Genomic DNA, 16027 nt, shown 5'->3' with positions numbered 1-16027 from the left:
AAACTCTAGAAATTATAGGTTCTAATGTTTGACTTGTCTCGTTTTAATTTTTAAAATGTTCATTTTAATTTTGTTAAACTAAGCAACGTTTTTAATTAACTTTTTGCAATTCCGTCGTGAAACCACTTACTTTTCCTGTCATTCTTGAACGACGAAATAGCCTACTTTTCTGTACCAATAATAACAGAATCGAATAGCAACACTTTTCAAAATAAATGCTGAAAAGTTCTACTTTTCAGCACTTGTTTCGAAAAATAACACTTTTCAACTTTTTTTTTGATTTAAACGTTTTATAGACAAAATACATGAAAATTTGACTTAAAATTTCACTCAATGGGTGTTTTTCGGAATTGCAAAAAATGTTGTATGGAACTCGTTGCAAAACTTGATTTTTTCAGCACTCGTCGTATTTATCCAACTCGGTGAACCTCGTTGGATAAATGTACGACTCGTGCTGAAAAAATCCTCTTTTTGCAACTTGTTGCATAAACTACTATTTTAATCTAGATTGAACTAAATTAACACGAGTTGCATTTTGTTATTATTCTTTTTACTAAAATGTGATTTTGGTTAACGCGGTAGATTTTCTTGAAATAATTCGTTGGTGTCGAACTGTAAAAAAAATATTGCGGTTGATCGCGGTGGGTTAATTTTTTTACCACAGTTTTTTGTGTGACCAATGTGGTAGATAGATGCTTTGCTGGATTTTTGAAAGTTCGAATTGCAGTCCAGACTCGATTATCCGAAGGCCTTGGAAAAATTTCACTTCAGATAATCAAAACATCGTTTAATTGAACCAAGACATTTTTTTTTTCTCGTTGTCTAATTTTTGATTGTCGATAGTTGATTGTCTAATATGGTGATTTACGAACAGCAGAACAAAGGAGAGGGAGCGATTTCTTGGGGCTTTTCTTCACACTCTCTGACTTGCTTGCGCTGCCGCTGCTGCCCATTTGATTTTTTTCTTGACCGGTTCCTTCCGAAGTGCGTATACCGCTAAACTACGCAAAAATGATTTAGAACTTTTAAATTCAAGATGGCGGCCCAAATGGCGGTGATGCAATGTTGAATAAATGCATTTTATTTTTGAATAGGCAATCAACAACTCAAATTTGACTAAAATGGGGTTGTACAACTCAAATTTTATGTTAAAAACAAGAAAACGAAAACATTTTTTTTTTGTTCGTGATTCGATTATCCGAAGTCCCATACAAACCTTTGGATAATCGATACTTCGGATAATCGAGTATGGACTGTATTTCCAAAAAATCTACCACGATCTACCGAATTCAGTTTAACAATACGGCTTCGTTTATACTAGCAGGATATCATTACCATTACATTACAAATTAAAAATTATCAAGTGGAATCATTCCTCCAAACCTGAAATATTAAAAAAAATCTAAACCTGAATTTGTGAGTAGAAATTTTATTGCTTCGCCAAGGGTTATCATGGCCCCTCCTTCGAACGACGCCTCTCCGCTGCGATTCCGTTGCGTCAAACAGTTTTTAAAGCCGTCAACAGCTGCACCAGGGCGTCAGCGCAGCTAGTCGTCGCCCAGTCAGTTTTTCGTCTCAAAAGTCGAGTTTTAGTGCAATTTTCCACCCCGAATCGCACCAAATCTGTGCATCGTGACACGTTTCGTGCAGTGCAAGTGAATGCGGGCGTGAAAATGCATCGCAAGCGTTAATTTTCGCAAGCAAAAATCGACTTTTCTCGAGCTCTCTGACGCATCTAGCTTGACAGCTGTGCTCCCATTTTGAACCGAGCGCGAGTCGTCACACAGGTTGCTGCGGTTGAGATCGGTTGGCCACCCCCGGGACGGTGCGTCGGTGTGCGTGTGTGTGAATCGTGTAACGGGAGGAGATCAGCTGATTTGTTTGGGGGTTTCGCGTGGCAGTGCTGTTTGTAAACAAACCGTAGTACTACAAACTTGGGTGGATTTTGAACCTTTTCGCTCCAGAAGTGAACATGGCTGATAAGGGATTGGCAAAGCGCTTATCGCTTTCATCGTCGGCCAAAAGTCGCGGCATGGGACTGCCGTCCAGTGCAGGGCTGGTTGGCCTCGGGGCAGGACCTTCTTCGTCCGGGGTACCATCCGGATCGAAACTGCCAAAGACTGCAGCGGCGGCGGTCGCTGGAGCACACGCGGGAGTCCCGTCGCCTGGATCTCCCGGGGAAGTCCCGCTGGTGCCGTACATCAAGACGTTGGACAACGGAAAGGTTCTTCCGAAGTACACTGCGGGTGAGTAGTTGCTACATTTAGCTAAACAAATATTTATAATTGACTCGTATTTCTCTTCAAACAGCCCTCTCAAGTACGGATGACTTGGTCCCAGCGGAAGACCTGGACATGATTCAGCTTGAACTGGAGCTGCTCCTTTCAACCGTTGCGCTCCGTTATCGAGTCCTGAAAAGCGAAATGGAAACCATCGACAAGGCGGACGAACGTCGTGAGCGTAAGGGAAAGTTTATCGACAAGGCCCCGGCCTCCCCCGGCAAAAAGAAGCGCATCGACGAGAAGCAAAAGCTGCGCGAAAGTGCCGGCAAGCTGTTCGGCCACCACATGAAGCACATGAAAATGAAGAACATGTCCTCGCTGATCCCGCCCTCGCCGGCTCCCTCCCAGAACACGGACGACAGTTCGGATGCGGTGCCGTTCCTGCCCGCCAATCACCACATTCAGCACGTGCTCAACGCGGACAACAGCAAACTGATGCTGCCGAAGAACGACACGCCGAACAAATTCTGGATGTCGGTGGAGCCGTACTGTATGTCGATTACGCACGAAGATCTTAAGCTGCTGGATGATCTGCTGGAGGAGTATTCCGGGCCGTTGATTCCGCCGATTCCGGAGCTGGGACCGCACTACAGTACGCAGTGGGCGGCTGACGATATCAAGGAGGAGCAGGACAACTCGAAGAAGAGCAAGGGACTGACCAACGGGGACGTTGGCAAGAAGGAGAAGGTCATGTAAGTGTTCATTTTTTGACTATTTGTATTGAAAAGGACCTTAAATATTTTGAACTTTCTCCTAAGGGCTCTATTTCTGATGCGGTGTCAATCTAGAAAAACGAAAAATGTCGCGCGTTACGAAAATGTTGCATGGTAACTACCTGCTTTGACGTTGAAATAAAATAAATGATTAGCGATTCCATGTCAAACAGGAAGTGTCCAAATCAAAAGTGCTTTGGATAAAATTTGGCATGGGAGTTCTTTGGTCAAAATAATTAGGGAGCGTTCTTATATTACGTAACGCAGTTGGGGGGAGGGGGGGTTGGAGGCCGTGTTACGCTCCATACAAATTATTTAAAATTTGTATGGAAATTTTGTTACGAGGGGGGAGGGGAGGGGTCTAAAATCATTTTTTTGCGTTACGTAATAAAAGAACGCTCCCTTAGACCCGTATTTTTTTGTTTGGCGATTAGGGTGCTCCTATCCGGTATAAGGTAGTCCAAAAAATGGCGTGTTTCGTTGATTTTCGCAAAAACCACATTTTTCAAAAAATCAAATCTCCAGAACGTCTGAACCAATTTAATAGCGCCACAATTCAAAGTTAAGGATATTAGTCTGATTTTTAAACTTTCGGAAATCGCATGTTTTGGAGTTCCATACAAGTGAACTTACAAAGTGTGTACAAAGTACACGTATGCGACTGCCGGTGATTTAAGGAAAATAATGTTAAGACCCGAAAAATCTAGCTGAATATTTGAAATGGTCCTATGAAATTAATTTGCTGATTTTAAGGTCTCGGGACCAAAGAGCTCATATCTGAAAATATTTTTCCCTGATTCTTTGTAATATTTTACATAACATATCCAAACATTGCGAATATCCATCAACACGATTTGGAGATATGATTTTTTGAATTTCAAAACAGTGTTTTAGGACGCGCCGCGCGCAAAAACGGGAAAATGGCGAAAATGGGTAAAAATCATCAAAAACTGCGATAAATTGAAAATTTAAGCGAGGACGTCGAAAAACACATTTTTTTGTAATAAAAAAATCATATTTCCGGATATTAGCAATTTTTGGATGTGTTATGTAAAGTATTAAAAGGAAATAGGGAAACATATTTTCAGATATGAGCTTTTTGGTCCCGAGAACTTCAAATCAGCATATGATTTTATCATAGAACCTTTTCAAAATATTCAGCTAGTTTTTTCGGACCTCAACATATATTCTTGAAAACATACAACTAATAACATTTCTTTTAAATTGTGGCGCTATTAAATTGGTTTAACCGTTCCGGAGATATGAAAAAAATAAAGTCAAAAAATATAAAAATTTGAATAACAACCCATAGTCTCAACAATTCCTAAATTCCTCAACTTGAAAATTCTAAAAATTTAATATTTTGTAATTGGAAATTCTAGATAACTTTTTCAAAACATTCAAATCCTTTAATTCTGAAATTGTTGGTTGCCTTAATTCTTAAATTCTTATACAGTCCAGACTCGATTATCCGAAGGTCTTGGCAAAATTTCGCTTCGGACAATCGAACCACAATTTTTTTTTTCGTTGTCTTTTTTTATTGTTGAGCTTAAGTATCACCCCCAAACTAAAGTGAATTAGAATTTTCAAATTCGAAGATGGCGGCCAAATAGCGGTGATGAAATATTGGAAAAATGCATTTATAATATAATAGGCAATAAAACATTCAAATTTGACTAAAATAAGGTCAGGCAGAATTTGATTTTGATGTTAAAAGTAAGAAAAAAAAAGGAACAAAATTTTCTTGGTCATTATTCGATACAAACCTTCGGATAATCGAGTCTTGACTGTAACCCTGAATTCTTGAATTCTTAAATTCTATATAAACATAAAATCCTAAATTCTACAATAACAGCAAATAATTAATTTTTACAGTAATATTTCAGGCAATAAACCCTAATTTGGAAAAGATCAAAATTTCTTATAATTGGATTTTCCACAGTGAAATTTGGATGAGGACTTCGGATAGTCGGGTTCGAACTGTTTCTAAATTTTTAAAATTTTTAGATTTTTAGTTACGCCTTTTGAATTTATTTTTTATTTGTTGTTTTTTTTAAATTGTAATTTCTTTGATTTTTTTTATTTTAGGTTTACATAAAATTTTTGTTTTTTGATTTCTGATCATTTTAAATTCTAATCAAATCACAAATAGAATTAGAAAAAAGAAAATTATTTATTTTTAATGACGCATAAATTCTAAAATTTTAAAGACGAAAGATCAAACTTTTGAACATTAAAAACTCAAAACTTTTCGTGACCCTTTTCTAGACCGTTTCTTGGACGGATCGAATGTTGAAGAATGGGAGCTGAATTGAAAATAAAGGTAAAACAGTGAGCAATTCTGTTTGCTCCGGAGCAAGAGTAAACTTTAGCAAACAACAAAAACACAGCAAAGCAAATGAGAACATTCTGAAAGACAGTGGTCGCTTGTTTGCTTTCTGTCGTAAAAAAGTCAGGCTCTATATTTTTTTTTAATTAATGGTTTTTTTTTCGTTCACCCTTATTTTAAAAACAGTCCTAACTACACTTTTGCCGAAGAAATGAAAATTAAAAACAAGAAATTGAAAGCTCAAAAACATTAGCGAAAACTTGGAGAATTACCCAACTTTTTAACATCATTTAGCGGAATATTGGATAGCTGCCCGCGGGCGTATAGAGCTTTAGGACATTTTTTTTAAAGGTACGTTAAAAACTAACCCCAGAATTGTACTTTCAGGGGCGAAGGCGTCACCGGTCCGCTCACGCAACGGCTGGTGTCCGCCCTGATGGAGGAGAACCTGCTGCCGGACTGCAACAGCACCAGCAACGAGAACAGCAACAGCAGCTCGGACGTGGCGCACAACAACTCGCGGTCGGCCGTTTCGCTGCTCAAGAACGGCATCAGCATTGAGCGGCGGCTGCGCAAGGAACTGATCGAGCAGGGCATCCTGGACGATGACGACATGCCCAAGAGTCAGCAGGACGACGAGATTCTGTCGGAGATAAATCGGGTGCGCACGGAGATTGCCGTCATTGCGGAGTACAACTCGAACGAAATCAGGAAGCTGCAATCGATGGCCGTGGACGAGATGAAGCGGATCGAGGTGAAGCGGAAGCTGGACCGGGTTGATCAGGAGGTGGGTTCTTGTAGTGGTTTCAAAGGGATTCTAGAAGATTAATGGAGCTTTTTTTGCAGATCATTGAAAACTTCAAGAAGATTACGGCGGCCAGACTGAAGCGGCGTCCGCTGACGAAGCAGGAACGGGACGAAGCGTACCGTTTGGTGGAGGAGCAAAAGCGGCTGTCGGATCAGCTGGAACGGATGCCGGTTCACGGGCCGTTCACTAGCGCTTAGAAGATTGCGAGTCGCGCGCATTTACATAAGAAACTTTCACGTTTATCAGGATAAGTGTTTTATGAAATTTGTCATATGAGAAAGAGGAGAACCAACGAGGTTTACGAAGCAAGGTGGCATTCATTATCGGTCGGGAATTAAACAAAGCCGTGTATTGTCCGTTTAGTATCGAAATATAATACATTTTAATCCGTGGCTCAAGCTCACCGTCTTATCACTAAATGGAACGCTGAAAAGAACTCCTCACTTCAGAGTCGCAACAGATCGTTCTGCGTCTTCATATCGAACGCACTTATTATCACATTTATCACGACGCTGATAACGGTGAAAATTATCAAAATGTTGTTCAGTATATCGCTTTTTCGGTGCTGTTCCACTTTGTTGATATCGAGGACGACTGCCAGAATAATTATCATCACCGCTTGGAATACCTGGAAAAGATAAATTTCCCAAAAATTAACCCAATTACCGTAATTGAACCACGTCGTGCCCCGCTTCTCACCTGCATCGAAATGGAAACAATGACCAGCGTAAGCAGCAAGTGATAGAACTCGTGCACCTCGCCAACCGTAAGCAAATACTTCAGCTGGGACGCGTTCGCCGTCAGCAGGGCCAAATCCAGCATCCCCTGCGCGAACGACTTCCGGGTGGCATAATCGTTCAAATCCAGCTTGCTGATCGACTGCAGCACCTCTCCGATGCTGATGTCCCGCTCGGTTTGATTTTTGCTGGGCTGTTGATCCGCATCTTCACCTTCCACCATTGCACCCGGAAGGTTGGTTCTAGATTCGGTCATCTTCGGCATCACTGGAATCTGCGTCGACGTCGTTGTCATGCTGGCCGCGAGCTGTAACGTTCCGCACCTGGAGAGAGATCAAATTAGACTCGAGTGGATCGTCGTCGTTGAAGTTCAATTGTGTACTACTGATTGATAACGGACTGGAGTGTGCTATCGTACGAACGGTGTCCGAGATTGTGCCGCGTCGTAGACGGTGGCGAAAGAATTGTGATAAGTGGGTGCTTGTTCCGAAAATGCGGGCTTTGTTTTCAAACAGTTCGATGACAATTGCTTTCCAGATAGCTAAGCGTTGGTAGGTGAACAATTAGTAGCAACGTAAGTATCAATAACATGTTGAGATTTAGGGTGTTATGATACCATGCGTCTCCATGTCTTCCAGTCCCTTTAAATAGATTGATTTGATTTTGCGTTCTATAATTTGATAACTCCCGCTTTCGACGGTCCCTTCAATATCGACAACCAGAGAGTCCACTGTATATAAATTAAATCATTTTATCACAAGGGATCCAGTTCCAAAGAACGGCCAACGGCCAAATTTGAGGCTCACATGAGCTGTGGCCAAATGTGGAAAATTATTAATTTTGAATTAGAAATTACAAAATTTAAATCTAAAACACTTTTTTCAACTGTGATTTTTTTTTTAATTTCGAGTATTATAATGGCGGTATATCATTTTTAAATAAATTTTATGACAAACAACTTTATCGAAGAACGAAAAACGATCCGAGATAACCCTGACGAGTAATTAGTGATTCTAAGAAGGGGCCATCCACAAACCACGTGGACACTTTAGGGGGTATGGCGATTGTCCACGCTCCATACAAAAAAGATTTTTTTTGTATGGACAATTGTCCACGAGGGGGGGGGGGGGTTCGAGATTTCCAAAAAAGTGTCCACGTGGTTTATGGATGGTCCCGAAGAAATTTTTTATGAAATGATTTTTTTCACCAACTTTAACGATCTTCTCGCGGGACACATTTGACCCGCGGGTCTTACTTTGGTCACCCCTTATTTATCAGGTTCGTTTGACAATACAGTCCAGACTCGTTTATCCGAAATTTCGATTAGTAAGGATTGTATGGGAAATTTGAAATCAAGACTAACATTTCAAAAGGACCAAACATTCAATATTACGCCCTTTTGAAATGTTAGTCTTGATTCAAATTTTTTGAAAAAAATGTTTTTGAAAAGATCGGAAAATTTCACGAATGTTTCACATTTTAACATTGTAAATCGGACCATTAGTTGCTGATATATCGACATTAGAAAATGGTGGGTTGTTTGGGTGAGACTTAGAAAACATAAATTTTCCTGTTTTTAAACCTTTGCATGGCAACATCTCAGCAACTAAGGGTCGCAACAACAAAGTTCAAAAAAGCAAAATATAAAGAATTTTCTCAGCTTTTCAAAAACCACCATTTGGAGCAATTCTGGACCCGTATTCGGATTCAGTAGGCAAAATTCTACTACACATATACTCGTCTCAGAGACAAAATCTTGTTGGACTGTGTTATATGAACGAACTAATGGCAGGGTGGCCACTCAAGTCGGGAAATCGGGAAAGTCGGGAAAAAGTCGGGAATTCGGCAAAATCCGCAAAAAATCGGGAAAAAGTCGGGAATTTATTATTTTTTGTCAAAAAGTCGGGAAAAGTCGGGAATTCTTGGCATACTTGTTTGAAAATTATTTTTCAACTCTTGAATAATTTTGTTTTTTTTTTTACAATTTTCCAATTGAATACACTGAATTCTGGTTTAGTAACTATACTTCAAATTTAAGGTTCTTTTCACTATTTCAATATATTTGAGTATAGAAAAGCTGTTAACACTGGAACGTCCAACGTATGTCCAACTTACACGGACGCCCAAGCCTCCCAAAAAAGTTGGAACGGTAACTTCAACTCGCTGGTTCTCGGCCATAACTCAACCAATCAAGGTGATTATTTTTTCCAGTGATTTGTTAGAATGTCTAGATAATCCTAGAACTTTGAAGAACTTAATTTGATCAAATCTGTAATTTCTGCGACCGAAAACATCGTTCCACCTTTTTTCAAAACGACTGCCTCCGCGGAATTTTTGGCGAATTTTTTTTTACTCGCGAAAAAAAAAGTTGGAACGATGTTTTTGATCGCAAAAATAACAGATTTGATCAAATTAAGTTCTGCAAAGTTCTAGGATCATCTAGACATTCTAACAAATCACTGGAAAGAAGAATCATCTTGATTGGTTAAGTTATGCTCGTGAACCAGCGAGTTGAAGTTACCGTTCCAACTTTTTTGGAGCCTTGGGCGTTGGAATGTTAAAGACATTCAAAATCTTAATGAATATTGGATGCCTTTGACACAGATTTTCATAATATTTTTTCATGAATCCAATGATCTTTATTAATTAATGTTTTATCAAACAAGAGGTAAAGTTAATAAAAAATATTATAAAAATAGAGCCTAATAGCTTAGAGTTATGACAACTTGAATTTGGCAATGTTTTTTTTGTGAATATTTTTAATTGCTTAACTAAATTCATTAAGTAATTTATAATATGTTTTTTTTTCAAATATTGCCCTTGAACTTTTTTTGAGAGTATGGGAAAATTAATTGGTTGTGTTTCTACTCTATTTCTGTATTTTCAAAAATTGCCTATATATATTTTTTTGAATTCAGTAAGAATTATTTCTCGGTTATTGGTATTGACTTTTCTTATAGAAAGTGTTATGTTTGAAATCATTTTTTAGATAAGAAATGCCTATTATTCGAGCATACTGGAAAAGTCGGGAAAAAGTCGGGAATTTGAAAATGGACTTTGAGTGGTCACCCTGCCATAATGGGCATACCGAAGGCACCAAGAAAGTTTCAGCCGGATTAAAAAAAATCAAAAATTAAAATTAAAGAAAAAAGACCGATTCCGTAGAGAACTGCTCAGTTGAAAAATATTCCGTAAATATTGCGCCTTGCAGCAATTTCTAGAGTTTTATGTCAATCGTGCTAGGCGTAGATTTTTTCATCACACTGCTTTGCAGGACTGAGAACTGTCAACTTTGCGCACTTTGCACCTCAGTAGAGTGCTGCGGGAAAATTTTCATCACAGTTGGCAAACTGATTTTCCATCACACCATCAAAACAAAACAAGTGTAATGCATCGACTTCTGACCACAATCTAGTCACCAAGCAGTGGTAGCCGAGGCAGTAAGTCATTGAGATGGTCTGTTAAAGGTTCCTGGCTAAATTCTCGTAGCTGGAACTTTTGAGGTTTTTGACAGGTTATTTTTTCTAATGAGTTCGAGGGCATAATTCTATCGGCCGCCACGAGATGTGGTCGCTGAGTCCGTAAATGGTACCATGAATTCGCTATAAATTTAACAGAGATCTAGCTAAAATAAATACTCCGTAGACGAAAGAAGCCTTTACATTTTTCAGTAAAAACAGTTTGTACCCTATTGGTGCTAGAACCGAGAGAACATATTTTTTTAAAAGACTTTATTAGAAAAGATTACAAGTATTAAATTGCATTAGTACATCGGACAAGCTCTAGCTTGAGTTCCAGGGTAGCGAAGGGTAACAAATCGCCCTCTCCATCGGCGAAACTCCGAGCATCCGTCCATCTCGTACTGATCGTATTAATCCGTAGCGTGAATTCCGCGCAGCTTTCCTCCGCCGCTGTCTGTCGCCTCCCCGTATGAGGACCGTAGAGGACGATAACCCTCAGGCCACTGGTTTTCATCGCCATGAAGGGGCCCCTCTCGGCAGCGCAGGATCAGCGGATGTTGGGGATACCGATCCAACAAGTACTGAAGACGCCTGTCTACAACGTAGCCAGCAATGCCCGCTGGTTTTCAACAATCCGTCCGGCAAAAAGTAAAAAATCCATTGTAAGCCTCCACAGCACTGCTGCATCCCGACACCGGAGACCACGATTCCGCAACAAGCCTTCGTCCCTGAAATCACTTAGCCAGTCCGTAAAACTTTCTCTGGGCTGGACGAGCCAATAGTTTCTGAATTTCCAAAAATAAACAAATAAACATAAACAGCCTGCCATAGCAACGGATATCGTCGGCATCACTGTGAAGAAAAATCACTGTGATGAAAAAAATACTGTGATGAAAATAATTGCGCAACACTCTAGTAAAGTGCAAAATGCGCAATAAATTGAAATCCTATCAATGTCACCCCGGTTTACGATACATCAAAAACATACTCGAGTAAATTCCATTTTAACTCACTAAGGAAAGGCTATACCATCACTCGGAAAATTTACAAAATTGTTTTTTTTTTCAATATTTCATCATCGACATTTTGGCCGCCATCTTCGATTAGAAAAATCTAATCTAATCTAACTTTTATCAGAAGTAATATTTACTTGCATAAAGTACTATAAAAATACTGAACGATGTGATTTAGCCTTTTTCGCTAATTACTATTAATTTAACTAATAAAAGATTTGTTAACTGCTTATAAACGAAGAAAAACTTGTCTTCGAGCAATACTTTCAAAATAATAAAAGTTTTGATTGAAAGTTGATGAGTGTAAAATCCTTTTTTTGCGGTGTTCCCTGCTGTTCTGTTATTTTTGAAACTCGGTGTGGTCTGGCATTTGTCTTTGAAGGAGCCCATGGTTTTGTTGCCTTTTACAGAAACTTTGAAATCCTGCTAACAAAATATATTCAATTATTCTAGTCTACCAATGTAAAATCTAAACCATTACGGTTGACAGTGATCATTGATTAGATTTAATGATGTTCCAACGTTTATCACTCAATCTCCAGTGCACACACACATACATCTCCAACGGTCAGTTTTAATGACTCCGAAAGGTTTTGTTTGCCTTCCAAATTGGCCCCCGCAGGTCATCTTTGGTTAATAGTGCATCACTACTGGCCCGCGGTCCAAGGAGATATTGTCCAAATGGACAGACCTGAATATATTAGCATAAAGCGCTCTTTGGGGTTGACAAAGTCAGTTCGCGCGATGGTCAACCCATGGCAGACAGACCCGGCTTGACATCAATGAGAGCATGCAGCAGACGAAATGAAGACGATTGCCATGCTGAACGGCTATAAATTCACTTAAATATGGGTTGGAATTTTTATTACCTTTTTGGACTTTGGGGGGGGGGGGGGGGGGGGGGGGGTTTGAGGATGATTAAGCAGTAGCACGCTTCTCGCGGGCGATAAATCCGAAACGATGATGTTGATCGCCGAATGATTGCCTGATTTTTCGACGCGACCTAATGGGCCATAAATTAGCCGAAGGGATGATTTGTGAGGGTTGTGATATCTTAATTCAAATATCATAGCTATGACACAGGGAGTAGATAAACTTGCATCTCAGATGCATCTGAAATTGATAAAATAGTGAGATTTCGTGATCGCATAAAAAAATTGCCAAAAAAATTCTAGAGATAGCTGTTAATCATATCACCAATATTATTAACTAATGTTACACCTGATTACGGTATGTCAATCAAATTAAAAATTTATATGTTCAGCAGTTCCATATGAGCAACTCTCTACCAAAACTGGAAATGGATTTTATTTGTATTTTTTGATTTGGCTCAAACTTTGTGGGGGCCTTCCATATGACCAAAGAAGCTATTTTGTGTCATTGGTTCACCCATGCAAGTCTCCATACAATTTTGGCAGCTGTCCATACAAAAATGGTACCGTAAACTGGGGTCAATTGGGACACATGGGGCGAATTGGGACAGCAGTTTTAACCATGTTGGAGCACAATATTTTGATTTTTCTGGTTGGTTTCGGTTAGAACAGACTCAGGCCAATAAAATGTGTACATCCATTTCCAAATTTAAAAGCTTTAAGTGCTCTGAAAACTGCTGTCCCTATTCAGACTGTAGTCCCGATTCACCCCAGATTACGGTACGTAAATATTTAAACAGCTGTAACTTTTGAGAGAATTGTGTGATCAATTTGGTGTCTTCGGCAAAGTTGTAGGTATTGTTAAGGACTATTGAGGAAAAAAAAGGTACACGAAAAAAAAATTGCCGATTTTTTAATTAACATTTTTTTCACAAAAACCCAATTTCCCAAAATAAGTAATTTTTGATTTTCGAAATTTTTTGATATGTTTTAGGGGACGAAAACCCGCAACTTTTAATCTATAGAGAAGTATGGTCAAAAAATCTGTCGCTGAGTTATCACTTTTTGAAAAAGTAGTGATTTTAAGAAAAAAAATCGAAATTTTATACCAAAAAAAAATTTGACCTCAATATTTTATGTAAAACTAAATTTGCAATCGAAAAGCACTTTCCAGTTTTTTGATTAAGGGCTCCGTTTTTAAGATATAGCCACTGAAAGTTTGATTTTAGCGAAATACTTACGGTTTTTTGTTTCTAAAAAATAGTGACCATAAGTGACCATTTTTGAAAATATTTTGAATTTTTTTAATCAAAACTGTAAATATGTCGTTAAAATCAAACGTTCGGTGGCTATATCTTGAAAACGGAGCCCTCAATCAAAAAAATACATAAAGGGTGAAATTTCCAAGTTATCGAATTTTTAGTGAAAAAGGTGATTTTTTGCCGATTTCACCAATCTCCGTTTTCGCGCGCGGCGCGTCGAAAACCCCGGATTTTATTTTCAAAAAATCATATCTGGGTACACGGAGAAAAAAGAGTTCCCAAAATCGTGAACAAGCGTTCATGAAAATGGGAACCTCGAACAATGTGTTCAAATCCCATGGTACGATTTTGAAAAACGTACCATGAAATTTGAACACTTCGTTCGTGGTTCCCATTTTCACGAACGCTTGTTCACGATTTTGACAACTCTTTTTTTCTCCGTGTAATTCTCCGCCAACTCACTCAGCAGTTGCCCCGACCCCTCTTCGATTTACGTGAAACTTTGTCCTAAGGGGTAACTTTTGTCCCCGATCTCGAATCCGAGGTCCGTTTTTTGATATCTCGTGACGGAGGGGCGGTACGACCCCTTCCATTTTTTAACATGCGAAAAAAGAGGTGTTTTTCAATAATTTGCAGCCTGAAACGGTGATGAGATAGAAATTTGGTGTCAAAGGGACTTTTATGTAAAATATATCAAAATTTTTTTAATTGTCTTTGTAGAACATTGTTACACTCTAAAAAATAACCCTGCAAAGTTAGAAATAACACGAAATTTTAAAATAAAAAAATTTGTTTTAAATGAAAAAATGGCCCTTCTGGGTCAATGTTGATTCGAAAAGTACATTAAATTTTCCATAAAAAGACATGTTCCAAAATTTTGTACAGTCAAGTAACGGAAAATGGGAGAATTTTTAAAACTTTTTTAGTGTTTTTTTCGATGAAAAATACTTTTTTCGGAATTCTGAGTACGCCATCAAATTGGGCGTCTAATTTTACTTAACAGTCCCTTTGACACCAAATTTCTATCTCATCACCGTTTCAGGCTGCAAATTATTGAAAAACACCTCTTTTTTCGCATGTTCAAAATGGAAGGGGTCGTACCGCCCCTCCGTCACGAGATATTAAAAAAACGGACCTCGGATTCGTGATCAGGGACAAAGTTTCACGTAAATCGAAGAGGGGTCGGGGAAACTTTTCCCGATTTCGTGTGAGTTGGTAGAGAATTACCCATCTCTGAATCCTGATAATGAACCTCGCCCAATTTTTGATATGTCATGTAAAATTGTCAGATGAATCCGTTTAAAAAACCCTCAGGCCAAGGAACCCTCAGAAAAATGTTGAGCCAGTTCGAAGCAACTTTATTTGTTTTCTTTAACTTTCACATGGAACTGCTGTGTTATTAATTTAAATTTAATGTTATTTAATTTTCTGGAATAAAATTTATGCTCAAAATGTTATGTCATTAATTATTATCATCTGATGACGATTATCAAGACCATTCTTGATCCAAGATCAGGTTCTATACCTCAATTGAACAACGTCTGACCCTGCACCTTTCGATTTGGGGTCAAACAGCTCTTCCTCGTCCGCCCAAATATTCCACTCAGGTGCCACAGAGCAGCCCGGACAGGTTTAAGTCTATTTGCAAGCCCAAACTTGTCTGGTGTTTATGCGCCACCGCGCGTTACATCACGAACCTCACCCCTGTCAACCGGCAGCAGCATCCACCTTGGCTTTGCGGGGAAGACCCCATGCTAGCTGTGTGGTGTTGACTGCTGGACACTATCGCTCATCTCATCTCAGTATAAAAGAAGACGACTTTGGCGATCAACCGATCAATACGCGTCTAGTCTATCTTGGTCACGACAGTCTACCCAAACAGGCTCTCGAAAATGAACCAGGTAACTCAACTTGAACTTGACCTCTAATCTAGCATCTCTCGTGTACTCATAACTTATCGTTTCAGATTTGCACCGTCCTAGTCGCCATGACTCTGCTGCTGGTCGGTGTCCGGAGTCAACGGTCAGAAGTGCTGGAGCAGGACCAGAACATCGAACCGGACGGAACGTACTTCTATCGGTACAAGCTGTCGGACGGTACGGAAGCGCAGGAACAAGGTCAAGGCGGACGCGCCGCCACCGGAGGCTACAAGTACACCTCTCCCGAGGGTGAAGTGGTGCAGATTACTTACACGGCAGATGAAAACGGATACAATCCGGTGGGGGACGTTATTCCCCAGCCGCCGCCCATTCCGGACGCCATATTGCGAGCGCTGGAGTACATTAGAACGCACGCGAAGCCTAGCAGAAAGTGAGAACTGAACTGAGTTTTTCGTGTGCCTAAAAGTGATAATGGGGAAGATGTGTTGTTGTTATTTTCTAAGATAAGTTATTGCGGCTATTGCGAATCTTGTGATAACGGTTGTTAATACATATATGTGCTGGTGAAATTTTTGGTTGTGTTTATCTTGCACGTGATTTGGCGTACGGTGATATTACAATCTGTTCCTTTGTGTCTTCATGTCTGAGTCTGGCTAATCAATCAACTCGT

The 16027-nt window shown here is 39.5% G+C and overlaps 2 protein-coding genes across 2 annotated transcripts; one reads left to right on the top strand and one right to left on the bottom strand.

Moving 5' to 3' along the window:
• The first annotated feature begins 1792 nt into the window (after positions 1-1792).
• Positions 1793-6530, top strand: LOC6052628 (transcriptional adapter 3). Its single transcript, XM_038255355.1, has 4 exons — positions 1793-2246; positions 2311-2974; positions 5712-6111; positions 6171-6530. The coding sequence occupies exons 1-4, from the start codon at positions 1973-1975 to the stop codon at positions 6327-6329; spliced, it is 1497 nt and encodes a 498-aa protein (XP_038111283.1). The 5' UTR covers positions 1793-1972; the 3' UTR covers positions 6330-6530.
• On the bottom strand, positions 6489-15813 carry LOC6052626. The gene is made up of 3 exons (XM_038255354.1): positions 15669-15813; positions 6832-7192; positions 6489-6760 (listed from the first exon to the last, which is right to left on the bottom strand). The coding sequence occupies exons 1-3, from the start codon at positions 15758-15760 to the stop codon at positions 6578-6580; spliced, it is 636 nt and encodes a 211-aa protein (XP_038111282.1). The 5' UTR covers positions 15761-15813; the 3' UTR covers positions 6489-6577.
• Positions 15814-16027: the final 214 nt, after the last annotated feature.

This window comes from Culex quinquefasciatus, chromosome 2, assembly GCF_015732765.1.
Source record: "Culex quinquefasciatus strain JHB chromosome 2, VPISU_Cqui_1.0_pri_paternal, whole genome shotgun sequence".
In the NCBI taxonomy this organism is placed as follows: Eukaryota; Metazoa; Arthropoda; class Insecta; order Diptera; family Culicidae; genus Culex; species Culex quinquefasciatus.
The sequence above is the reverse complement of the archived record's forward strand: the minus strand, read 5'-3'. Positions and strand labels throughout refer to the sequence as shown.